A 27036-nucleotide genomic window follows, 5' to 3' on the forward strand; every position below is an offset into this window, starting at 1 on the left:
TATGCATCATTTATATCAGCTCTCAATATCAATTCAGCTGTTGAGAAATATTGGACTGGATCAGAAGTTATAATTTTTCACACGTATAGGGTTGCACAAAATAGAGTATTTGTCTGTACAACTCAGTAGGACAGTTAGTTGCTTCGATTGGTTCACGATGAATCCCCTAGATAACTAGAGTGAGATCTATAGTGGTTTCAGTTGCTGGCATCGTATCATGAAACAGCTGGCCTACATGAGATATCAATGATTTGCCTAATTCCAGGGCATCAAAAACCCCTAATAGACATTCCTTTTTACTCCCATCACAGTTCTCAAGATAGTCTAAGCTGCATTCCAACACATCATTCCTTCACTGCCGTTCAAGGATTTGTTTGGATTAGTAGAAGTTAAATCCTTAAAGACATCCACTTGCAAGCCAGTCTTGTCCTTGGTTTCCTTGATGACAGAATTGTTACCACCTTGCTTGATCATGTCCGGAATGTCAGCAAATGTATTCTTAATCTCTTTCGTCTTGCAACAGCTTTGCTAACAATTTTACTCTAAGAAACGTATGTGAGCAGAGCCTCCAGAGATTCAGCAAATTTAGGATTCTTTCTTAGAGCGGTCCATGCTCTGTGAAGTGTTGGATTTGAGGTTGACTGTCAATGTCACTGTTCAATTGGCAGTAGTAAGGGGGACCATGTGAATCAAATTGCCCTTGTGCTACTTGTTTTCCTGCCCTTTCGTTAAGTATTTTATGTTTTTTTCTCTGTATATTATAATTGAGCTCTTAACTAAGAATAATACTCCTCTCATTTGTAACAATCTAAAATATCGAGGAACGAACCAGGGGTAGAAGAGGGAGCACCCTTTTGTTGGTAAACAAGATGAATAATGCCTTGAGGAGTTGAGGAACAGGAAATAAATATAGCCAGAATATCTGATCCTCGTTTAAATGTGCAGGCAGGAGGGACGTTGGTCTCAACCTGCACGATTTTAAAATAAGTAGAAATTTGTGGAACTGACAGAACAGCGGTACCCATTCAGTCTCTGATTTTGCTTTTTTGACACTTTAAAGGTGCTTTATGTGATTTTAGGTGTGTGCTGCATTAAAACCCCTATACTGAGAATATCCAATTGAGAGCTTGTAGGTCTGAAGAAAAACTTAACTTTCACCCTACCAAACGTTTTTCCATATGTAATCATTGATCGAGCCTGATACCGTACCTGTAAGGGATATCTCGCTTGCAGAGGCGTGATCAGTCGTGGGATGAAACAACTCTCACTTCTGGCACAGATCAGTATAACCAAAGAGACTCCTCATTTAGGAGAGGCCAGCCAGTGTAGCAGACAGCAGTGCACATCCAGGATTTACCAATTTACATCTGTGAATTTTCGGACAGTGATATCCACCATCAAGCTAGATACTATAACTACATGCAAATCCTCAATGGCAGCAATTTGGCAAGGTGGTCTCGGTGACCACACAAGGGCATTTAAACCATATTGCCACCCACTCTCTAATCTGGCAGTCCTGGGTCACAATTGAGAGCGAAAAAAGGGCAGGGAAATAAGAGCAAGAAACAAAAAGGAATAAATCTTAAATAATCTATATTGATGGTGATACTAAAAGAAGAGTACAATGCCATCACCTTTACAATGATTCCATTGCATTCTGCAACTTTCTCCAAGTAGTTCTGACACTTTTGAACCATCCACTAGCTTGGGAAGCTATGCGTCAGGTCAACTCAGCCTGCTGCCGTCTCCACCATGTGCCCCAGGCTGTTTTCAATTGATTTAATCAGCAAAGATCTTCATCTTGAAAAGGGATCTAAACAGGGACATGCAGGATTGTATTTCTCTTATGGAAAACTACTAGGTCGGTGTCTCTAGTGCTGACCCAGGATATAAGTAACGAAATAAAAACCAACACATCTTTTAATATAAAGAGGTTTATTTTCCCAGAATTCTTTGCAGTTAGTTCAAAAGCAATGTACAACCTGCACGTCCTTTATCCCTGATGCTTACCTAAAAATTATATTTCAATATATATAAATTTATATATAAAATGAAAAGACTCATCCCAAAATCTTGTTATATTGAGTACTACATTTGCAACCACTTCCACATACCCATCTATCCTGAAAATGCTTGTACCCCACAGCTCTGCTGGGATTCAAATTACTTGTACCCAACAGCAGTTGGAGACCCCCCATATCCGACATCAAAACTCTCATATCCTCCCACCTCCAACAATCGCTGCACTACCTCTTTCTGGTAGCCTGCCAGATTACCAGCCACTGAATGTAGAGTAAGAAAGGGAAAGAGGGATACCCAAGACGTGTTGTACTAGGTATTGTGCTGCATGGCTTGGCGGCAATGCAGTGTGAGGGCATCACACTGACTGCTTGAGTGGGGAAAAGCAAAAGATTACTTTTTCTGCAATGGTACCATGTCACACGCCCACTGCAAACAACCGTTCTGCCCAAAGGGTGGAATTGGGTACTGAAATTTCTACACTCTATGTTTACAGAGGCGCATTAAAAGAGGAGTGGGTGGGCAAATCACTGTATTCTCCCTGGCACACTGGGTCTGAAGAGTGGGCAAAGCAAACAAACTTTTGCTCCATTTTAGAACCCCATGGCAACTAGTGGTACCTCTGCTAGGTGAGCATCAGAAACAGGAGCAGCGGAAAGGTAATGTTGAGAGTGAGCTCAGCCGGCAACCTCTGTACAAAGAGAGGGTGGGCACGACTGGGTAACATCCAGTCGTGTGAATACTGATGGGGGCTACCAAGCTAGGGTCCTTGACTAAAATATTTCTTCCACTACACGGGAATCGGTGCCAGGACAACAATTCATATTTGGCAGTGTGTCTAAAGATGGTCACCACGCTGGGGGCATCAGAGGATTGGGAAAGAGGACAAGATGGATGCCATTTCCAATCACCCAGTGAGGTTTGAGCTGAAAGCAGCTGTTAGAATGGCAAGGACTCAAAAACTTACTCCGTGGGCAACTGATATTACCCAATAAGATTCTAGCTACATTCCCCACGCCTAATTAATGGAATATTACAATGTTAGTAGTTTACAATGCACTTTATCCCTTACTGTCCATCGGTCCCTTCGACTCAAAATGAACTGTTCCCTCATCCACAAGGCAACCAAAAACAGCAGGCGGGCCCAGGTCTGGCTTACAGGAAATCTCTTCAGAAAGCCAAGAATCTGAAAGCCTAATATGGCATGGCAGTTAGTTATGTTCCGGTCAACAGCCTGACTGTCCCTGTCCAACGGGCCTGTTGGAAGCTCTCTCCCCCAATCCCCCCACCCTTTTTTTAGGCCAGTCTACCGTAATGTTAAGGTGGCAGCCTTTAGAAGCTTCAGCAAACAGTGCTATGTATACCAAAGGACCAAAAAAGAAAAATCAGAAAATCATTCACTGCACAGGACCTAGGAGCTCACTTGCACAGACTGTCATCTATAGTGAAGCAAACATTCCCTTTCAACCAGCAGACACATCCATTTGAGTTTTACAAACAAGGGTGCACCTCCGCGCATCTGATGAACCCCTGCCGACAAGCTGCTGCTGCAAACACCACAACAGGAAGGCTCCTCACAGTTCATGAGCTGAAAGAGACCAGCAGCAGTCATCTGTCACCTCTGGGGCGTTTTAAAATACACAGGGGTGGAATGTAAGGAAACACATGAAAGCCTGCATGTGACATCACCGGTCCCCCAGACGAGGAATGCATATCATTGAATACACTTTGGTTGTACATGATTTCCATAGAATGCGTGTAAGATTATAAGTCCAGGGACTATCCATTTTTTTGTTTTTTCTTCTTTTCTGTAGAAAACGAGAAGGAGCGGGCTTGGGGGTTCTAAGCGTCTCCGTTCTGGATCTTACTGAGTTGTTCCTCCAGCTGCTCAATGCGCTGGCCCTGCTGCTTCACGAGCAGCTTGAGAGACTTCAGCTCTTTCAGCACTTCATCCAGCCGGTCGCTGTCCTGTACAGATGGGCAGGAAAAGAACAATGCAGAGAAGGACATGAATTTAACTGGAAGTGAAAATGAAGAAAGGAAAGTGAGTATAGAAGTGAGAAAGGAGTGGAAAAGCGTGAGGACCAAAATAAGGAGAGAGGCTTATTTATGGGGAAAAATGCGAGGGGAATCGAAAAAAGGAGCTATGAGAGCAAATGAGGAAAACAAAGATCATGGAAAAGAATGAAAAAGTGGAAATAAGGAAGGAGAGGAATTGAGGGGATGAGGCTATGAGGGAGAAGGCAGCAGGAAAAAGAAATGAATAGCAGAGGAAAAGTGAGGGGAGTCAAGCAAATGTTTGAGAGGAAAAATGTGGTGCGAGGACAGGAGTTAAGACAGCAAGGGAATGAAAACAATCGAAATAGGTGCCCCAGAGGGAAAGGGGACAAGTCAGACAGGGGGAACTGATTGAATAAAAGACAAAAATCTAGAAAGGAGGTGCACAATATGCAATGATTACAGGTCACCCAGGCTCTGCAGGTTATGTTTGAAAGAGCCACATGCTTGGGCTTTTTGCTGCCTTTTGGTCAGATCCAAAAGAGCCACATAAGAAAATTGTTACTTACCCTGTAAGCATATGTTTGTGACATGTAGTGCTGTAGATTTACATGCTGTGCATACTTCTGCTATCTAGTGTTGGGCTTTGACATGTGTAGCTTTTTTCTGAAGAAGTAGTAGGCGTCTTCGAGTCACGAGGTATGCTTACTCCACCTATTACTGGTAATGCGTATGGACATCGGTTCCATAGTTAGACTGTTTCTCCGCAAGAAGGGTGCAGATAGAGATACAGAATGAGAAGACTATATAACAAGTAAAGAAAGAAGAGCCTGTTCAACAACCAAAGGCCTCTGGGGAGGAAGGTGAATGCATGTGAATCTACAGCACTACATGCCACGAACAGATTCTTGTAGGGTAAGTAACATTTTCCGTTCGTGGCATACGTAGATGTAGATACACATGCAATGCACAGACTGTAAAGCAGTTCTTCCCTATGCAGTGGCAATCCCAGAGGACGTTGCAGAGGACTTAAAGTGTATGGAGCACAGCTTAGCCAACTTTAGCTTGTTGGCATGCTAGGACATACACACAGTAATGCTTGGTGAAAGTATGTGGAGTGGACCAGGTAGCTGCTTTTCACATACCAGAAATAGGGATGTTGCCTAAGAAAGCCATAGAAGCTCCTTTTCTGTGAGTAGAGCTGGGCCTGGGAGGGATAGGCAAAGACCGTTTGGCTTCAGCGTAATAGGTCTGATTACATTTGACCAACCAATGTGCTATTACCACCTTAGAGGGCGCAGTCTTTATGTGGCTTGGAAAAAGAGACTAAGAATTGCTGTGTCTTACAGAAAGACTTTGCTCGGTCAATGTAATACATCAGTTCCCCTTTCAATCAATCAATCAATCATGGAACTTATATCGCGCACTACTCACCCGTAAGGGTCTCAAGGCGCTTGGGGAAGGGGGTCTGCTACTGCTCGAACAGCCAGGTCTTGAGCTGTTTCCTGAAGGCCAGGTGGTCCTGGGTCATCCGCAGGTGGACGGGTAGGGAGTTCCAAGTCTTAGCTGCCAGGTAGGAGAATGACCTTCCTCCAGCGGTGGCTCTCTGGATGCGAGGGACGACGGCGAGGGCGAGGTTAGCGGAACGTAGCCGGCGGGTGGGCGTGTAGAAGGTGAGGCGGCTGTTGAGGTACCCTGGGCCTAGGTCGTGGAGGGACTTGTGTGCGTGGGTGAGGAGTCTGAACGTGATCCTCTTGTTGACCGGGAGCCAGTGCAGGTCTCTCAGGTGGCACGAGATGTGGCTGCGTCGGGGGACGTCCAGGATGAGTCGGGCGGAGGCGTTCTGAATACGCTGAAGTCTTTTCTGAAGCTTGGCCGTAGTACCGGCGTAGAGGGTGTTTCCGTAGTCTAGTCTGCTGGTGACGAGAGCGTGGGTGACCGTCTTCCTGGTCTCGGTTGGGATCCATCGGAAGATCTTTCGGAGCATGCGGAGGTTGTGGAAGCAAGCTGAGGAGACGGCGTTGACTTGTCTGGTCATCGATAGGGAGGAGTCCAGTATGACGCCCAAGTTGCGTGCGTGGTCCGTCGGTTCAGGTGCGGTGCCTAGTGCCGGGGGCCACCAGGAGTCGTCCCATGCGGAGGGTGATGGTCCCAGGATGAGGACTTCTGTCTTGTCCGTGTTCAGTTTCAGGCGGCTGATGTTCATCCATTCAGCGACGTCTGTCATCCCTTCGTGCAGGCTGGCTTTGGCGGTGTCGGGGTCTCTGGTGAGGGAGAGAATTAGCTGGGTGTCATCGGCGTAGGAAATGATGTTGAGGTTGTGTTGGCGTGCGATGGCAGCGAGGGGTTTCATGTAGATGTTGAAGAGAGTGGGGCTGAGCGACGATCCTTGCGGGACGCCGCAGATGACTTCGGTGGCCTCGGAGCGGAACGGAGGGAGGCGTACTCTCTGTGTTCTGCCGGAGAGGTATGAGATGATCCATTCCAGAGCCTTCCCTTGGATGCCGGTGTCGTTGAGGCGTTGGACTAGTGTGCGGTGGCAGACAGTGTCAAATGCTGCGGAGAGGTCTAGGAGGATGAGTGCCGCTGTTTCGCCGTTGTCGAGCAGGGCTCGGATGTCGTCGGTGGCTGCGATGAGGGCGGTCTCGGTGCTGTGGTTGGCTCTGAATCCGGACTGTGATGGGTCGAGGGATCCGTTCGTCTCGAGGAAGGCTGCCAGTTGCTTGTTGACGACCTTCTCGATGACTTTGGCGGGGAAAGGAAGGAGCGAGATGGGGCGGAAGTTCTTGAGGTCGGTCGGGTCCGCTGTTGGTTTCTTCAGCAGAGCGCTGAGTTCGGCGTGCTTCCAGCTCTCCGGGAAAGTTGCTGTGTTGAAGGAGGTGTTGATGATGTCTCGGAGGTGGGGTGCGATGGTAGAGGCTGCCTTGTTGAAAACATGATGGGGGCACGGGTCGGTCGGAGATCCGGAGTGGATGGTGTTCATCATGCGTGACGTGTCTTCGGGGGTCACCTCGGTCCATGTCTGGAGGGTGGCGGCGGGGTGCGAAGGTACGACCGATGGGTGCGGGGGTGAAATGTCGAAGCTGTTGTGGATGTTGGCGATCTTGCGGTGGAAGTACGAGGCGAGGGAGTCGCAGAGGTCCTGTGAGGGAGTGATGTCGTTGTTGCCGGTGCTGGGGTTGGAGAACTCCTTGACATCTAGTGTGTGAAGAGGCCTCTCGGTCACGGATTCTGGATGTGGGATGAAAACTGGGAGTTCTATGGCTTGATTGGTGTGGAAAAAAAGAGACCACCTTGAAGAGAAATGTGTTTTTTGTCCTAAGGACTACCATGTCTGCATGAACCTGGAAGAAGGGTTCTTGAAGGGTTAAGGCCTTAAGTTCACTGCCGGCTAAGGGAGGTGATGTCCACTAGGAAGGCTACTGTGCAGGAAAGATACTGCAAAGGGCATGAGTGAAGTGGTTCGAAAGGAGGGCCCAAAAGTCTGGTGAGAACTATGTTCAGATTCCACACAGAGGAAGGTGGCACCCTGAGTGGCATTACTCTTTTCAGTGCCACCATGAACGCCTAAATGACTGGGACTTTAAAGAGTGAAGGGTATTCTCTGTTCTGAAGATAGGCAGCAACGATGGCCAAGTGGAGTCTAATGGAGACTTAAGCAAGGCCTGGCTTATGCAGGTGAAGCAGATAAACAAAATCTTGGCTGCCCTGAGAGGGTTGTGGTGCTGGGAGTGCAGTAGTGCAAACATTGATTCCATTAGCTGCATAGCAGGCTCTTCTTGTAGGCCTGCATGCTTTCTTGAGGTTGATAATACATTCAGACTTTAGGAGCCAAATAGCAAGATCTAGTTGCTTGGGGTTCGGGTGCCTGCGCATGCTCTGGCTCTGCGCAAGAAGTTCTGGCCAGTTGGGCAGGTTGTCGTCGGACACCAAAGGGAGATGAAGGAGAGTGCCAAACCAGGGCTCGCTGGTCCAAGTGGGTGCCACAGCAATAGAGCGAGGGAGGTTTGCTGAAGCCTCTGAAGCACGAATGGATGGAGCAGGAGAGGTGGAAAAGCGTAGGCAAATTTCCCTGACCATTTCTTCCATAGTGTGTTGCCTATGGACTGTGGACATGGGTACCTGGAGATAAGGCTCAGTCATATAGCGTGTTTGGCAGTGGCAGAGGTCTACGTTGGGGTATCCGCACCAAAGACCTACAGGAGGAGGGCTTGTGGGTAGAGTTCCAACTTGTGGACTAGTTGCTGCATCCTGATAAGCAGGTCTGCAAGGTTGTTGTCCACTGTCGGTAGATATTCTGCTAGTAGATTAATTTTGGGGTGGATTGCCAATCGCCAAATGCCCTAAGCCAATGCAGACAAGTGTGGTGAGGGAGTGCCACCCTGAACCTACTGTAGCTAGCACATGGCAGTCATGTCTGTCAAAATGAGAACGACGCTTTGTGCTCAACATGAAGGAGGAACGCCTGGAGTGCTAGCTGGATGGCCATCAGCTCCATGTAGTTGAAGTGGAGACCCCATTGATGGAATGTCCACGTGCCTTGCACAGTCCGGTATTTGAAGTGTGCTCCCCACTTGGTGAGTGAAGCATCTGTTGTGATGGTCACCTTCCGGACTGGGTCGAGGAAGGGTTTGCCGTGTAACACACTGGTGCTGTTACACCAATTCAGACAGCGAGGACTGCAGCTCCAGATCAACATTAGAGCCTACCAGCAACCCTCTGCTTATGACCACTGTGCAGCAAGGCACCGCTGCAACTGGTGCATGTGTAACCTGGCATGCGGGAACTATGGCAATCCCGGAGGCACAGCACTTTGCCATCCTTACTGTAAGTTGGCGATCTGGCTGAAAAAGAGGGAACAATATTGTAAAGCTTGGATGCTTGATGGGCTGAGATAGGATAGGCTTTCCTGGTGATTGAATTAAGAACTGCTACCAAGAAAAATTGGATCTGGAGGTGGGACATACATGTCCATGCTATGATAAAACCCAGATTGTGTAATAGGTTGATGGTGAATTTAGTGTGCACCAGACAGGGATGCGCTCTTGATCAGCCAGTTATGTTATGTTTATTTTTGTATAGCGCTAAATCACCGACAGGTCTCTAAGCGCTTTAGAGAGAGAGAGAGAGAGAGGCCAAGGGCCAGTTGGCGGTAACATAACAGCCTCGTAGGCGAGGGGTAGTTAAACAGTGTTCAAGGCCTCCATAAATAGGACAGTTTTGAGTTGTTTCCTGAAGGGGAGGAGTGCAGGTTCCCTGCGAAGGTGATCCGGCAGCTGGTTCCAAAGTTGTGGGAGTAATACAGAACACTCTGCCCCCTTTGGATACGGTGTTGCATCGTGGGGTGGACAGGCGGCAGGCCTGTGATGACCGCAATGTACGGCCCGGAACATAGTGTGGGGCATTTCCATAAATTGCCTTATGGGCAATGCAGAGACCCTTAAATTTCGCTCTCTGTTTAATGGGGAGCCAGTGCAGCTTGCACAGTAGAGGGGTGGCGTGAATGCTTCTGGGGAGCCTAAATATCAACCTGGCTGCGTCGTCCAGTACCACTTGCAGCTTAAGGATGAGATTCTGGGGTAGGCCAATGTATAGGGCATTCGCATTCCCATAGTCTAGTCTGGAGACAATTGTGGCTGACACTATGGTCTGTAGTGATGCCGTTGAGAGGATGGGGACACGTTTCCTTAGCTGTGGTGACTTGGTTGGCCATGGAGAGCTCGGAGTCTATTTTTATGCGCAGGCTTTTCATAATGGGTACTGGTATGAGGGTTCAGTTGTTCAAGTAAGGGAAGACGTGGACATAGTATCTCCGAAGGTGAGTGGCGACCAAGCATGATACTTTGTGAACGCCCTGTTGGCGGTGGTTACCCAAAAGGGCAGCACTTTCAAATGGTAATGCTGACCATTTACCACAAACCGTAGGTACAGGCGATTTGCAGGGTGGATTGGGACGTGGAAGTAGGCATCCTTCAGGTTGAGGGTAGCCATGAAGTCACCTTGTGGCAGTCGAGTGAGGACATCCTGGAGTATCACCATGTACAAGCACTCCGATTGGATGCATTTGTTGAGGGGCCTGAGGTGGAGTATGCATCTGAGGGACCCATTCTTTTAAGGGGATTAGAAAGTGCAAGGAGTATACTCCCTTGCAGCAGTGGTACAGCAGCACTGGTTATGTGGCCACTTTGTGAATGACTACCTCTCCTTCGTCCTGAAGCAGGCACTGATGCTCCTGGGAGACTGTCTGTGAAGAGGGATGTTTGGTGGGGTTGAATTGAGTTCCAAGTGGGATCCCTCCTTCATGATGGTAAAAACCCACTGATCGGAGGTGATACCCCACCAACAGGTGAGAAATCCCTGCAGTCTTTTCCTGATAGGTGCAGTGTGATTGGGGAAAGGCTTCAACGGGATACATGGGGCTCCCTTCGCCATAAGAGGAGCATGGTGAACCTTCTGGTGAGGATGTTTGAATTAGAGGAGAAGAAGGAAGTGGAGCAGGTGTTGCAAGGTGCAAAGGTAGTGCTGGACTAGTGCTCCCATCAGGATGTTTTCTTAACTTAGGTTAAGGAGAGGAACCCTGAGCAAGCTCATTCTCTAAAGTAAGTTTCCATTTCTGGGACAGAAAGTGTTGCTCCTTTGGAGATGGCTTGGTTACAACTCTCCTTGTCTAAGGGTGGATGGTGAGGCGCTGCTGTTGGCGTCCAGCTCCACCTGGAGTCGAAGCACGATGAGCTGCTCCTGGTAACATAACTCTGCCAATGACGAGACTTTGGGTGCTGAATGCTTTGATACAGATTTTTGCAAGTCGTGCGCCAAATGGCTTTTCGAAGCTGAAGGATTCATTAGAGCTGGAGCATGTTTAGTGTCGGCTTCAGAGGCGGTGTTGGTGCTGATGGCCGGGGCTGGAGCGGCTCTTTTGGCACCAGCGGTTGGCTCAGACTCTACTCAGATGCCTTTGTTTGGTGCCGGTAATAGCAGACCAGAAGTCTGAGCATAGACTGCAGGGCTCAATGACCGATCCGCTTGAGGGTTGTGTTTGTCCTGTTGGTGTCAGTGTGGAGGTGGAGTGGGTGTCGTACTCACAGTCGATATCTTCTGTTGAACGGGAGGCAGTTTATCTGCCTTGGAGTTAGAGAGCTCAGTCTCTGATTTTGTGGCTCTACCTCGGTATCTTGGTCCCTGGAGAGATAAGAGGGGCAATTTTCCCGATGGTGTGCCATGGTACGTCGAGCTAGGTGCAGGTCTCAACTATACTACAGCATCTTTTGGATTGGAAGCCAAGACATGCAGTACAGGATGCCTTAATGTGCTCCAGGGAAAGATACGAGTTACAGATCCGATGGTGATCTGCCATGGGGTATTTCGAATGAGACTGAACAGTACTGGAAAGGGGTTCTTTCCATTATGGCGTCTGAATTCTCGGTGGAAGAAGTTGAGGAGAAGGTGCCAGGAAGCAGTAAGTGCCCCTAGGGAGGGTGCGGGCGGTGTAAGGAACTTGGATGTTTAAGTTGACAGTGTGATGAAGCAGAAGATTGTTTATGTGGATCGGGGTGGAAGAATCGAGAGGTACCGGTGCCAAACAGCAGGGAGTGATGACCCGGAGCTCGCAGGATGCAAGTCCAAACCAGATGGCGGAAAAAACAATAACACTGAATCTGATGCTCAAGCGCATTACCAGTAATATGTGGAGTCACAATACCTCATGACCCGAAGTCTTTTTCTAAGAAAAACAAGTTACATATATCTGTGCAGAACACTAGATGGCAGAAGTATGCACAGCATGTGTATCTGCAGCTACACATGCCACGAACAAATAATTTTTAGGTCTCGCCTAGCTTTGCTGTGCACATGCGCAGCTCGCTCAGCGAGATTTAATGTTTTTGAGGACTTTCAGTACAGGGCTTTAAGCCCCGCCCCTCTTCTCCATTGGATGGCGTCACCGTTTATGCTAAACGGTGGCCAGCCATTGGAAAAGAGCTGTGTGCGTTACCTCCCTTTGGCTTTTTCTGCCGCCCCACTTGGACGGCCTCGCCTGCTTTCCGTTCAAGTCGCAAAGGATTTCTCATCTTTATGGGGCAATGTGTTTAAACACATGGCCTCATAAAGACAAGCTCTGCCGCGTGTTTATTTTTGCATCTCGCTTTCACTTTTGAAAGCGCGATGCAAAAATAAACCGTTGCTGCCTGGCGAGCGCTTGTTATTTCGTGGTATGCAGAAAAGAATTCTACGGACATTCGCTTCTATCTACCACGGACGAGAAAGGGGATTCGAACACTGCCACAACGAGGTTTAGCGAGAACCACACGTTGGCAGGGGGAGCCTCACAAAGTGAAAAGCCGAATAACCAGAGAGTTTCTATGTTTCGCCTGTGGAAATAATGATGGTGTTTTCGTATATCATTTTCTCTGCTCTGGCGTTTTTGTTTATAGTTATGTTGCTTATTTTGCGTTTTGTGTAGTGGTACCACCCAGCGTACTCTTAAGCACTTCAGTACTGGACAAACTATCCCAGCCAGGGCTTTCCTGTCGCTTCATGGCTTCCTGCAGGGAGACTTAAATCGGCGCATACCAACGTCAGCCCTGTAAGGCGCACCTGAACTTTTTTTGCCCCCCTGTTTTTTCATGAACCTCTGTGATATCCCTTCTTCTAAAGTGCTCTGAGGAGGCAACAACGGCAGAATTAATCTCTTTACAAACATCCAAATCAAAATGAGCTAAATTAATGCATTTTCCATGGCCACGTTGGAATTTGAGACCTATATGTTACACACAGATCCCTGTAGCATGCACCGAACACACGGAGCTATCTGCCGATTCCGGGCCTCATGGCGCACAAGAGTGGCCTACTCTGAGGCTGGCGGAGGGGGCATCGGAGCCCTATGTCCCTTTTTTCAGTCCTGATGTCATTGCGCCTCGTGATGACCGCCCCCGTGCCCAGGTGCAAGGCCGGGTCGGCTGTGGGTGGCACACAATGGTAACATTTGTCGGCATGTGCATTGAGTTCTGGTATTTCAGAGACTGTGGGTGGAGTAATAGAGACGAAGAGTGGGAGCCTTCAGAGAGACGGGGCATTTTGGGAGGGGGCAGTAAGCGAGCAGAGAGAGGAACCGTGAACAAGGACACTTGCTGCCGTGCCGGTCTAGCAGCCTTTTGCCTCCTGGGTGACCACCACAGAGGGAGGCGCCCTGGAGTCTCTGCGTTATTTTCCCTATTTCGGGGTTTTGTGTTGAGCAGCGGTTAACTTATTGCAGGGCGCGAGGTTGATCGCTTTTTGGCTCGCATTTTTACCTCACGTTTTTGCTCCGCAGGCCGTTTTTGGTGCAGCTCCAGGATAGATGGCACATCTGTAGCTTGAATGCTTTAGATTTGCTACAGTGGTTTGTGGTAGTTTTCCATAGCAGAATGCAGCCCCACCTGGTGGCGAGGCTTTGGCCCCATCCCATCTGCTTGCCAGCCACGCCAAAACTTTTGGAGGCATGTGGCATGTTTCGTGGAACAAGACGGAAGATGGTGGAGAGAGGACAGACTGACTAGTTTGAATTTCTGCCTTTTTTATGGGCATTGGCACAAAACTGGTAAGTTGCATCCACCCATAATTTGATTCAGTAAATAAGTAAATAACTCAAGAAAAATGTTTTGTCAAGTCAGTCCTTGGTGGTCAGAGGTCACTTGCGATAGTCTGGCACCGTAATAGCCGGGAAATGGGCTGCTTTGGAACCATGCAGCGTGGTGTCGGGTGGGGTGGAATATGAACTGCCCCACTGTCATACTTTGCAAGCTCTTCCCTCTCTTTTTGCCTCTTTCTCCTTCTCTGGTAACGGCGTGCCCCATTGGCCCTTCGCTGGTGATAGATGGTGGGGAGGGGACTGTTTAGGGACCTTGAATGTGGTTATGGACGGGTGGTGCCCGATTCGTCTAGGGTATTATTGAAATGTTGGCCTTATTGCAAAGACATGATACGGACTGATTTTGTTGAGATGTCTGTGGAGAGGGCCAGGCTACCCTGGCCTCAGTTGAGCTCAGCCCCACCCCCCCCCCCAGGTTTTGCAGGACATTACGTGCGCAGTGGCAGATTCTGTAAGTTTGCACGCTGTAAAAGAGAGCAGAACAGCGCAATATCTTCTAAGATCTGGTAGGACCCTGGGCAAGAACAAAAGGGACATTTAAGAGAGAGATTGTAGTATTTCACGCTCTACTTTTGAAGGTATTAAAATAATTTGCTTTTATGATTGGAGTACACTTAATGTGGGTAAAGGAGTCAACTGATGTGTTTAATTTTAAACCGTGTGCATATATTAATGTAAATCTTGATTACTTTAGCCGTTCCAGTTCACCTGCAGGAAAAGATGTATTTTTCACTGCAGTCCCTTTTCAGGCAGCAACAAACGTAGATGTTTTTTCTTGAGGCAGCAGGGGAGCAGATGTCAATGTTGCCGCACGTGCATTTGCACCAGGCCCAGGGGTCTGAGGGAGCCTTGCTTCCCACTTATAACTTTTTTTTTGCTACCAAATCAGGGGGACGGACCTATTGCCATTGATGCATTCGTGTGGGAGGTGGTTCTGGTGTCCCTGCTCTGGATATATCAGTGGGGCAGGGACGGTGCAAACCTGGGCAGAGTTCTGTGTATCCATTAACTTTTTATTTTTTTCCTCAAAAGGAAGCAAAACAGTCCTGTGCTCTGCTTATCTAATAGCTTGTAGATGTGGGCAGAGGGCTGGGGTAGAAGGGGAGTAGTCATTTTAGGGATTTTTTGCTCCCATGCTGATGGTAGGGCTGGGGATTGGAAAGAAGGGCACCGAATGCACTCTACCACAATTATTTTCGAACGTAGCATCCTTCTCCAGGTACAAAAACGCTATAGAAAGCACAACAGTCTTACCCATGCAGAGTTTGAAAGGTTAAACTAGCGTAGCAGCGAGGTGGATGATAGTTACACTTGTTATTTACAGCGCCGAGAAGCTGCAAGACTCTGGGCCTGATTTAGAGCTTGGTGGCAGATACTCCTTCACAAATCTGACGGATATCCCCTACACCTTATTACAAGTAAAGTAGAATGCACGTGCATTAGGATATACCCGTCTGCCAATTCCAAACTCTATATCAGACACACAGTCACCAAGCGCTGTAAAAAAGGTGTATAATATATTGGTACAGTTTCACGGGCACCTGCATCATAGCTCTACCTCTCCTGGCGTAATAATGAGCGACTGGTTCATTTTCAAACACATTAGAAATGCCCGATGTTGTAAGCAGTGAATCTGTAAGCTTTTAGTTTTCATCGAAGAGTTGCAGTCAGCCGAGGCATGGTCAGACCTCCAAGCTGCCAGAAAGCAGAGGGCCTATCGGCATCTCACCCATGGCTCTCCCAGACTGTGGATGGTCTTAATTTCTCAAGCCTTTCCCTGGAGGGTTAATCCTACTGAAAAAGGAAGCACAATGCTTAATTTGCATCCTGGCATTATTGGTGCATGCCTTTATTGTTGCATCTGACTGAAATACACTCCACTCTGAGTTATGCGGATGGGTGGCCTGTTAGTTGTGCAGTCTGAGAACTACATTCTAATCCCCACTTCCCCTAGAGAGCACGTTGTGCGAGTGACCCTGAACAAATCACTCGATCAGTGGGTGCGTCATTTCCTTTATCCGTTAAAAGAGGGAGTGGTTTGGCACGGGCTAAAAGTGCAGTGTCCAGCATCGGAAGAGTCCGATGAATCACAGATTTTTAAGATGCCCACCCAAATGGAAATCATTTCCAAACAGCGAATGAAAACAAAATCATTTACCTCGACAGTGGCTATATCGAACAAGCATTTGCAATGCAATAGGTCTCGCATTTATGAAAGTTTGAGCTATTGCCATTGTAAATGACAATGCCTTTTATTTATGTTTTGGTTTTTAAAACATAAATAAAAGGCAGTGTCATTTACAATGCCAATAGCATAAACTTGCGTAAATGCAATACCTATTGCATTGCAAATGCTTGTTGAAATAAGGCGGGTCTGCAATTAGCTCCTGGTGGCATTAAAAATCCCAGTTTGTTCGGATGCCATGATTAGATTCTTGGCGAGCCTTTATGGTGTGCGAGCAGTGCATCTTGTGAACCATCTTATGGATGAGCAGCCTCCACAATGAAGCTACCAAGCTGCAGAACTGGTGACTTCGGTGGCATGAGTTTTCCACAGAGCACCAAGCAGGGGGAGAACAGATGAGATGGGGGAAGGGGCATCAACATATAAGTAATGTTCTTCAATGTTCACCAAGATGTTGTTTAGCAGCTTCCGAGGGCTTCAAATTATTTCACTGCAGCTTGACCAACATAGAAACAAGCGTCAGCAGAGACTGCTGTCCTTAGTAAATGTCAGAACCGATGTCCTGTGGTACTCTTCCCAATCACACAGAGGTGCTTCCTTGACTCTTGCGGTGTGGGTGACGTGTGCTAAGGGATAGACTGGGGGCCTACAGGCAACAATATGTTGTACATTCTAAGATGAAAATAAGATGTTTGGCTTTGGAATTGACGTTCCATGAAGTGATGGACCAAAGGAAGCAATAAGTTAAAAGGTGTTCATGTCCTTTGTATGTCTACATAGTATCTCACCACAAGTCTCGTACCAACTATATGCAAAGTACGTTCCAGTCACAGGTTTGACACATGAAAACTAATGTCAGAGGAAGACTGCTTAAGAGGCAAATCAAGGAAACAGGAAGTCTACGAACAATCTTATTTTCATGGGAAACCAATGATTTCCCTACCAAGAAACCATGCATTTCACGAAGTTAAGCAGTGGAAATAATCGAACAAAAGCATATTTCCCCCAAAAAAGAAAAATGGAACTTAAAATAATTTATATAGATAGATTAGGTTGGAAATTTCCTTTACAGATCCTCCAAAGACACATGCAGTACTGGTAATGGTAAAGGGGAATTATCAGGTTACAGACTATTGTGGAAACGCAGAACATTATGCACACCCTGATCTGTAACCCAAGGATTACGGTGACCAGTGTTACGCAGACAAGGCCAGTTCCTACACTCAATTTGGTATGTATCAGTGTTAGTTCCCTAACTGGCTACGACTGGAGTAAGAATACTGAATGTACAGAGTAACAGAGGTTGGTGGAGGCCAAGTTCCAGAGGGACGTTAAGGTTAATAAAAGTAACAATTCATTCAAGCAGATACTTCTGAGGCAAAAATAAAACAATCAGCCAGACAGCCTCCACTCCAAGCAATCAACACCTCAACTACTGCATGAATCTAGCAACTACCTGAAGCTCAACCCCAACCAAAACAAAAAATCCTACTTCTCGCCAAAAACGACAAGTAGTCACTGGTCCAAACCTGGTTAATCGGTCCCAAATTTCACCTATACCAAGTCTCTCAGTTTCAATCTAGACATGAATACCCTGCTCCAAAGCCTCATTGACTCCACTTTGGTCTCTCTTAAAAGCATCCTACATGCCTTATTAGGGGACTGAAGAAACATGATCACATTATACCCTCTCTGATGGAACTCTACTGGCTCACTTTGACCACCCTTGTTATCTTCCAAATTTGCTCTCATTTACAAAGCCATCACTACCAGTACAATTGGCACACGCACCTATCTGACTGACAAGCTGACTACGTCTGGTGGTTCTCGGCAGCCGGATCACCAGAGAATGGACATAAGTCCAGAAATGTAAAAACATGGCAATAATCCTTCTCCAATTTTAGACCCAGGATCTTGAACATCACCCCTGTATATATCAGGGATAAACAAATCTGCTTCAATTCAAGAAAGATCTGAAGAAACCTCTCTAAAGGAGGCTACATCACAATAAAATCTCCGCTCACAGAACACAGAGTCTCCATGGATTGTATTTTTGCTTTTGACCCTCTGCAATGTTGCTCTGCTTTATGGCTTATTTAAACAACACCTATTCACTTACAGCAAGCATACACTATTATTATTTTTTTAAAGCAGAGTATATACTTTTTATTCACTTTCAGAGGCCTAAAAGATGACTTCACAGGTAAATAGCAAGTTTCACCGTGCACACTTACAAAGCAAATGACCAGCGATGCAACTGACAATGGAAAATCATAACCTTGTTTCATTATATTTTCCCACCAGTAAGCATCTTTCATATCAGTGCAAGTTGGACAAGGGTTTATTATTTTTCTATGTTTTTTTGTTGTATTTGACCAAAGTGCTTTTCAAACAAGTATTTGCTACTTATTCACCTATATTCTATCACTTAGCATAGGGATTTTGCCCTTGATCCTTGGTAGCCAATTTGGTGTTTCTGGCAAGCTTCCTGGAAGTGCTACAGACATCTGAACGAAATCTGACCAGGACAGAGGTGCCAACATTGGCATAAACACTTGTTTGCACTGCTTCCCACAACTAAGAATGAGACTGAAAAGAATACGTAACCGCCTCAGACCGATCTACTGAAATCCCTTCCCAGAGACTCGTTTGTAGTTTTGCATCCTCAACTTGATCTGCCAAAGGAGTAAACAACTTGTGAAGGAAATCACACAGAACATGAACGGCAAGGATGCGACTTTGCCATCTACCGGATGACTGTGTTTTCTGACAGTTTTTATGTCATCAGGAGAACCTGGCTAAAATCTCCAAAACTAAAGCTTTGTGCTCTTTTGACATGGACAATATGTATTCCATGCCAAAATACAATGCTGGGCTGTGTTACTGCCTCCCACCACCAGCAGCGGTTTCCCAAGACTTACTGTGCTGAACAGCAAATTCAATTGTTCTATCACAGATGAGCTGTAGCACCATTTTGCAATGTGAATACTTCTTTAACTGCCAGGGATTCTGAAAGCACTCAGCATAACACAGCATTCCCATAGCCGAATTGTATTAGTAGCAGAAGAAAGTCAGCATCTAACTGCGAAAAACGACTTTATCTTAGCCAAATTTCTAAAGCTTCTGTTTATTTGATTCCAGACATTTGGGCAGGTAACAGGCAAACAATCTGCAAATAGACACAAAAAATGTAGTAAGTCACTGCCCAAAAGAGCTAACAGACCTTACTTCTGAGCAGTGATATCTGGGAAAGTGCAATTATCTAGTCAAAGGGCACCATTTGTTCCTACAATGGATACATTGCAACAATATCCAGAACATGGCAGTGCTTTCTGTTGGTTGAAATTTTACATATTCACCAGGAAGTCTTTTGGACAGGAAGCCTTAGTGGTGGCTTTGAATTGCCAATGATCGAACTACCAGTCTGAACACATTCCTTTAACTAATAAAGACTCATGATTGAGAGGAAAGCTCCATCGTTCTTTGGAACTAAACGGCAATGGGTGTTCACTACAGCTTAACGATGGCGATGGGTTCAACCGCTCCTTTTAGAAACAAGAGAAAGAAGAACCTCTCCAAGATGGGAAAGCTCGCCCGATGCTATGTTGAATAGAAGAAAGAGAAAGGTCGTTGTCTAACTGGACACAGGCCATCCCTTCCAGTACCCACTGGTCAGTAGTTGTGCCTCCTCAAGCAATGGCTTGAAACTACTCTGCCTCTACAGGGATATTGCGTTAAGAAAGCGCAGGAGAAAGATTGGGGGCACATGCAAGAGGTAAATCCTTAGGCCGATATGTTTTTGTCAGTGTGGCATTTGGAAGAGAAAGGCGATAACTGAAGTGCTCCCAACACCTTGACAGTTACATAAAAAAGCAAGCCAATATGGCACATTTGGAAAATGAATTGGCGTGTCACTCAATGGAGAAGCTGCAGAATACCAGACCAAGTGGAGTATTGTTCTCTCTCACTGCATTCAAGAGTCTTCAAATTTCTATACCGGAGAACAGAGATTCTGCTAAAAGCAACTTGGGCAATGGATGCTGAACAATGGAGTTAGGGGTGAAACCACAACAACACTCACAGTTTGGGATATGTATTCACTGGTAGGGGTGCATCACGACAATTGAGGTCTAAAATCCCACAATTCTTTAGGGCAGCAAAAGTGTGGAGCCATCAAGAAGCCTGGCTTAAAGAATGAGCTTTTCGCCATAATGAAGGCTCATAACAAAACGTTAGAACCACCACGAGAAACGTACTGTGTCTAGGAACCCTGAGAGGCACCATTTTAATGAAGTTCTAAGGCTAGTCCAATTGAAAAGGATCAACAACACTAAATCTCTTCCCTGCTGTATGGGATTTAGAGGTTTGGCAGGATAAGCATACATTGTGTGGGTGTCCTAGAAATGGGGAGCATTGCAAGCTTGGGGGAGGGAAAGCAAACTATGATGCAGAGCGGACTCATGACACATTCTGGGGTTGTCAAGTGGAGAAGCGCACCTTCTATGTAGCAAACTGATATCACACAGACAGCTCGCAGCTGGACAAAACTCCCTAGGCACATAAGAGCAGGATCTTAAATTATTCAACCAAGATCGGTACAGACATTGATCAAACCTATTAGCCAGAATTACACACATTCAACTAATTTACTGATAACAATACCACAATGTGGGTCCTACAATTGTCTTATTATTGACATTAACGCACTCGGACCTCAGGGAACGTACGCAAACCTAACGATGAAGAAATTTATGTTGATCGTTTGAAGAGAAAAGCTTAAGGACGAAGCCTGATATTACCTTAATGAGGAACTGCTGAGTGGTGGTGATAACTATAGGAGTACATTAGGCAAGCACCTTATAAAAAAACTTTGAGGACTGTCATGCCAGTAACAAAGCAATCCTGTCAGGGCCTTAAAACCAGGAGGATTAGGGGTTTCCAAAAGCTACCTTTGGAACCTGGCTCCAGACACCAAACAGGGTGACATGGTTAAGTAACTATAAATATAGTTTACAAACATTTCATATTATATTAGAGAGGGGGAAAGGTGAAGGAAGGTTGGCATAGAAGGCATTATGGAAGGAAATAGAAAGAACAAGCAAGTAGACAGAAGGGATTGCATGGCAAAGGTTTCCCTACCACATGGATGGCAGGGGCGTTAATACTTGGCAAAGAGGCGTGCGCAGTGGGTGCTGCCAGCTTCCCTCCAGCAGTGGGCCGGTTCTCGTGCAGCACGTTTTTCTTGTTGACCTTCAAGTCGCGCTGTTTTGTTGGCACGTAGCCCTCCCTCAAGGAGATGAGGATGGGGTCAGCATCTTTGCCTGCCACCCACTCTTCAGCCTCCATTGCCGGCTCGGGACCAGCTGTGTCCGGGTACAAGTCATCCTGGAACAGATCGGACTATGGAAGAAGCACAAGATAAGAGTAAGGAACAGGCAGCAGGCACCCCAGAAGTCATTCATCCCTTTATCAAAATGCTCCTTGAACCAAGAGTGGTGAAAAGGGAGTAAAATGTTCTGGGGGACACCACCAAGTGTTTTTCTGTAGATAGGAGGACAGGGCATGCAATGTACAATGAGCAGCACATGAAAGAAGAGAAGCTATGAGCCAAGGAAAAGATGTAGTTGTCTTCAGCCTACCTTTCTTGGCACGGTCATTGTGATGGGCTCGCACTTCCGCTCGTGGAGCTTGAAAAACCTGTAAACGGATGAGAGAAACACACAGTGAGACATGGAGAGATGGATGAAATGGAAATTCTGTGGGAGACAAATGGAGCAGAAGCAGTAAAGCAATATATTACATGAGAACCAGACAGGCGGAACGTGAAGGAATTGAGAAGAAAAGGGCAACAGCAAAGGAACGAGAGAAACAAGAGGCAAAATGGCAAAGAACGATAAGGACATCGGTATGCAAGGCGTAAAAAATGGTTTAAATGAAGAGAAAGTGGAAAGGTTATGGCTAGAGGAAAGTCAAACTGGTGTAGGGGGTTTAAAGGATCTTTTTCTGCACACTGTCCTTGTGGGTTCAGAGGGGACAGAGACTTAGGTCATCATAATAGATCTCCCAAGGAAAAGGAGTTCAAATGGGGCCTTCTGGGCACGGGTGGCCCTGCACCCACTAGCACCGTACAATGGACCCCTGGAGCAACCAACCTGAGATGGAAGTCACCAGATGAATGCCTGGCATAAGCACCAGCTCCTGAGACTCCTCTCGCCTCTGGAAATATCCGGTTTAATCAAAATACACCAGAAGTCATGGATCGGGGCACCATCTACAAACCTTTGAAAACTTAAGAACTTGATGGACGGGATTTGTACAGATAATAAGTGAACAATGCACCAGTCCCCTTGTATTAATACATGCAAAACACATACACAAACCAAATGGGATACTTGCTTCTGAGACTTCCTTTATTACAAGGTTACAGGACGTGCTTGTGTAGCACACAGAGCAGGGCGATGAGCAATCTTCCTTGTGCAAGGCTCAGGCTACACAGGCAGTCTGATCCGGAAAAAGGCCAAACTTCCAACACCTTGCCAAGGTCAAAGATCAATTGGGTTTTCATCAGTTGCTCCGTCTGTCACAACAGCTGTCCGTCGATTTCCACACTCCAGAAAACAGCTTTACAATGCTTGCTCTTTACCACACCTCACAGGATGTTTTTTTAGGGGCAGTTCAAGGGAGCCCTCACACAAGGCATCCATGACCACATCACACCCAATCTCAAGAAGCTACACTGGCTACCGATCCAGAAGAGATGCCAGTTCAAGATGCTGATCCGCATATACAAGGCCCTGCACTACGAAGGACCAGCATACCTCAACAAACTCCGGACCTTCCACCAAACGACCAGACACCCAAGATCAGCCTGCCTTTTCCTCACAGACACCCCCGGATCCCATGAACCAACAGCGGAGTACGCATCTTCTCACACCTGGCGCATAAGCTTGGAACAACCTTACTCTGCACCACAGGACGCCCCATCCCTCCAGCAATTCAGGAAAGGACTCAAGACCTGGCTGTTCGAATGAACCAATCACAAAGCAGCATCTACCAATTCCGGCGCCTTGAAAACCTCACAGGTGATTTGTCGTGCTTTATAAATAACAGATTGATTGATGCTCTGGTCTCTTGACTCGCACTTTTACCTATAGGTTCCATTCGGAGCATCTGTCCTTCAACAGCTGGCATCGCACACCATGTCACTGTTCATGCTAACCCTCCGCAGGGACCACTGTGCCCTCAGGCTGCATACTCTTCACTCACTGAGAGCTACACCAATTACTGGCCTCCCTAGAGGAGCCCAGCTCCAGCATTCTGGCTCTTTCACCAAGCAGCCAGTGAAACAAGCATTGGCATAGCTAATAGGTCGCACCTTTGGGGACCTTATAAGTGTTTAGCCATGCAACAGTTGATGTTGTTGCACCAAGGATATTGTGCTGCATAACTAAATACTTTTAAGGTCCCAAAGGCGAGACCTACTGGCTATGCCTTACTGATTCATGGGTGCCACTGAACTACTCCGTTGTCACCTGCTCTTTCGTGCCTTATATGTTTTAATGGGGGGGGAGGGGTGGGTATTTTATTTTCCATACGTTAAAATAAAAGTGGGGAAAAACCCAAGAAAATATATAAGGAGTTTGTCATAATAGTTCATGACTCGTAAAATTTATATTACAGATTATATAGAATGCATTCACGTTAATAGCTTTAAATAGGTCTGCATGCATGTCTACATATTTCTCCAACAGTATTTAAACACATTTAAATAGCTTTTTTTTTTTAATTCATGTCTAATAATATTTTTAAAATATGGCAATTGTGTCCTGCTTGTGTACTAATTGGCATATTGCGTTTCTCTGGGATTCAATTCAAACTCTGCTTTAACCAAGTCAAAGGCGGGTGAAGCAGCGCAAGTGGTTTATTAAAGGATTCAAACGAAAACAGGGCAGAGCAAAAAAAAAAAACACGCCTAAAGCTTGCCCCTTGACCTCGGTAGTAATAACTATCAGGTCCGGGTCTGGCATGAAATGACCAGGTATGCACTCCGAGAGTTAGATCAATCCCACAGAGAGCCTATTATGATGTTATATGCCAGTCACATCAGCAATTGCTGCCTACTACACACAATCATGCTTAAAAGAGGGCTAAAAGGTGGACAAATATTGCACATTCTACATTACTATTACACTGACAAATAGCGAAAACGTGCCTAAGTAATGAGGTTAATGCGTTTCACTCATCTCGGCTTAAGAAGTCGAACAAGAAAGACTGGGCGCCCAGAACACAAACATTGAACGCCCCACCAGGCGTTTCATCCGGGCCTGGATTAATGATGGCTCCCATGCACATGAGAAGTATGGCCACGTGATTCCCATATCGACAGCCCTAATAAGGTTCTCATTAAACACTATTTAGCTATTAGGACCTGGTTCAGAAGCGGGTCACTGCGAGGATACTGAAAGATGGATTATGCTTCATGTCGACAAGAATGAGTAATTCCTCATCGTCATGCTGCTACAGGGCTACTGTGCCTCCTGAACCGACCACCTTGAAGTAAAACATACACAAATGTGCCACTGTCCTTCACAGATCACTGCTATTACAAAAATCCTCATCCTACTGTCCGGGAGAAGACGAGACATACTGTATGTAAAAAATAGTACCTCTTTAAAAGTAAGTTCGGACCCATGTATACCAAAGTGTACTGTGATTTGCCATTTCTTGTTGCAAAAAAATACAAAAAAGCGATTCGACACGTCGTATGGGGTAGTAAGCGCTACATAAATGCAATTACAATATAAAGTACATGCCAGTGGAAAGGACAAACACGCGCATACTAACCACAAATTTATAAAGGACAAGTAGCAATTACCCATTACACCAGAGGAATAGAAACATTAAAAATGTTAGTTAACGTAGTTTGTATGGAGGTGGTGGTGTTTCAAATCATCGACCAATATTTTGCAATTCAGTAGGAGGGCAGCGTAATAATTAGAGGTAGGAGAGAGCCCGGAGTGAGGGTTCCCTGCATAAGGGATAAGAAAGACCTCGAATGTGTGCGTCGGGAGAAAGGAACAGACCTTGACATAAAACAACAAGCGCGGCCGCGAGAGTTAAAAGCGACCGGGCTATTAGACAAGGAATATCAGGAATGCAGCTGGCATCCGGTCGCGCTGCTGCTCGCTCTCGAGCTCCCTAGGCCAGGGGAGTTAACGTTTAGAGAGAAGGCGGGACATGCACCTGCCTTTGGCCAATTGCAGGCTTTACATTTTTGAAAGCCACACACAATGGCCAATCAGCTTTTCAGCAAACTCGTTTGTGTGGCTTTTTTTAGCCACACGCACGAGTTTGCTGAAAAGTTGAAGTGATTCCAAGAGGTCATTTTCTAGAGCAGCGCATGCTTACGATGAACACTGAGAAAATGGTGTCCCAAAATAATTTGGCAGGGCATATTCTTTATTGAGATTTAATAAGCAAAAATGTCTGCTGCTACCTTACTTAAGCCATAGAATTTCAATGCGACCCACCTTCTGCTCTATGGACAGTTGCTCTTGGGTGGTCGTGAACGATAAGAACTTACCAAAATAGAAGGCATATTTTTACCTAATCTTTTGGGCTTCTATACTCTGTAATAAAACCCAACTGCACAGACTTACAGCATAGCCTTGCTGCCTGTACTGGTTGAAAGAAAATCTACTACTCACCTATCTATCTATCCATGGGCAAGTTGTGAATGAAGCATTCCTGTTTGATGGTGAGAGAACTTAGCAATGAAAGGGGCTTTAATACCCAGATTTTGGACGATAATGAAGGTATGCAGCAAAGCAACAAGCAGGGGCTTCCAAATGGTTTGTATTTAAAAGTCAAACTTCACAAACTTTATGAAGTCAATCCAAGAATCACACTAATCCCGATAGGCATCAGATTCCTGGACTGCGGGACTTTTGCTATGGAAAAACCTGATAAGAATCTAGTGAGTAAACAGTGCAAATTTCCGATTTATAGATGTCACAGGGAAAAACTGTGCAATTTGCACATGATCCTTTCTGTAAGAATCGTAGATAAACAGTGCGGCCACTGACTACCAGACAATGGGTGTCCAGAACAGACCATTAGAACTATGACGAGAATGCCGAAAGGTGAATTATATAGTTTGGTTCTTGGCATGTGACGCAAATATCCCAAAACATTTATGAGATTTATTTTACAAGATACAGCATTTTGTTTGAAGCCTGTTGCAAAACGTCCCACGAGGAATACATTGTGCAATGATGAAGGGACAAGAACAATGCAAAAAAATTGCAGCTGCTCCGAAGAAAGAATGTGCAACATAATTTTCTCTCATATTTCGTGCAGTTCCTGTATACAGTTGTCACTCAACAAGGGAAGCTTGTGCCATTGTGTACAAGTTGACATATGAGGACGCCGATGGTGTTTTGCAATCTCTTGCAACGGAAACCAAAGGTTGCTTGAACTAGCTCAAAACGCATTCCTGCAGCTGTAAGTCTTGTGCATGACAAGGTATTTACATACTAGATACTAGATCACACTAGGGTACAGTGTGGAGACTCCAGCTCGGCCCAGGTGAACTCAAGTCTTCTGCTCCAGTCAGAAGCCAGACTTCCATAAATATTATATGTGGCGCACATTCATTAGTCGGGCCTTGCAGGGTATCCAATCCTTACTCACCCTTGTTTCAAGGTTGCATGACAGACCGGAGTCTGGTGTGAAGAGTTAGTTGTAATTCGCACTTCCTCCTGTCTGCCCTCTCTTCCGCCCTCCATGTGATGAGGTGAGGTGAGGTGCAGCAGACTACCCAGGACCCTCTGCGCGCCACAGCGGAGCAAGCGCACGCCTCACCGAGGAGGCCACATCTATCAGTTTGTTCTGTTGATTGCGGACGTGAGAGTCAGCGAGGGGCAGGTTGAGGGAGTACAACGAGTGAGGCGGAAAAACGTGAATATTCACGACAGTTAGATAAACACGCCACATACGCCTCAGCTCATTAGCACGGGACGCATGCCAACAGTGCGGAGAAATGGAAAAGCAGAGAGGGGAGGGCTGGATACACAACACCAGAAGAGCCGGATTTGAGCTCCCGCATATCATGTTGTACATTAAAGGTCACTTCATTGGAAGCGTGAATATCAAGCCCAAACAAGGTCCTGAACTAAGGTCCAGGGTCATACTTCAGGTTACTAAAATC

The 27036-nt window shown here is 46.2% G+C and overlaps 1 protein-coding gene across 3 annotated transcripts in view; it reads right to left on the minus strand.

Moving 5' to 3' along the window:
• Positions 1 to 1918: 1918 nt before the first annotated feature.
• The window catches only part of CORO1B (coronin 1B), a 189317-nt gene continuing 164199 nt past the window's right edge, over positions 1919 to 27036 (minus strand). For all 3 annotated transcript variants that reach the window (XM_085651644.1, XM_085651645.1, XM_085651646.1), the window contains 3 exons: positions 21467 to 21524; positions 20967 to 21227; positions 1919 to 3987 (listed from right to left, as the gene is read on the minus strand). In XM_085651644.1, coding sequence (XP_085507770.1) covers positions 3862 to 3987; positions 20967 to 21227; positions 21467 to 21524 — 445 coding nt within the window. In that variant the 3' untranslated portion in view covers positions 1919 to 3861. The remainder of the gene's footprint in view (positions 3988 to 20966; positions 21228 to 21466; positions 21525 to 27036) is intronic.

Source organism: Triturus cristatus, chromosome 4_1 (assembly GCF_964204655.1).
Source record: "Triturus cristatus chromosome 4_1, aTriCri1.1, whole genome shotgun sequence".
Classification (NCBI taxonomy): Eukaryota; Metazoa; Chordata; class Amphibia; order Caudata; family Salamandridae; genus Triturus; species Triturus cristatus.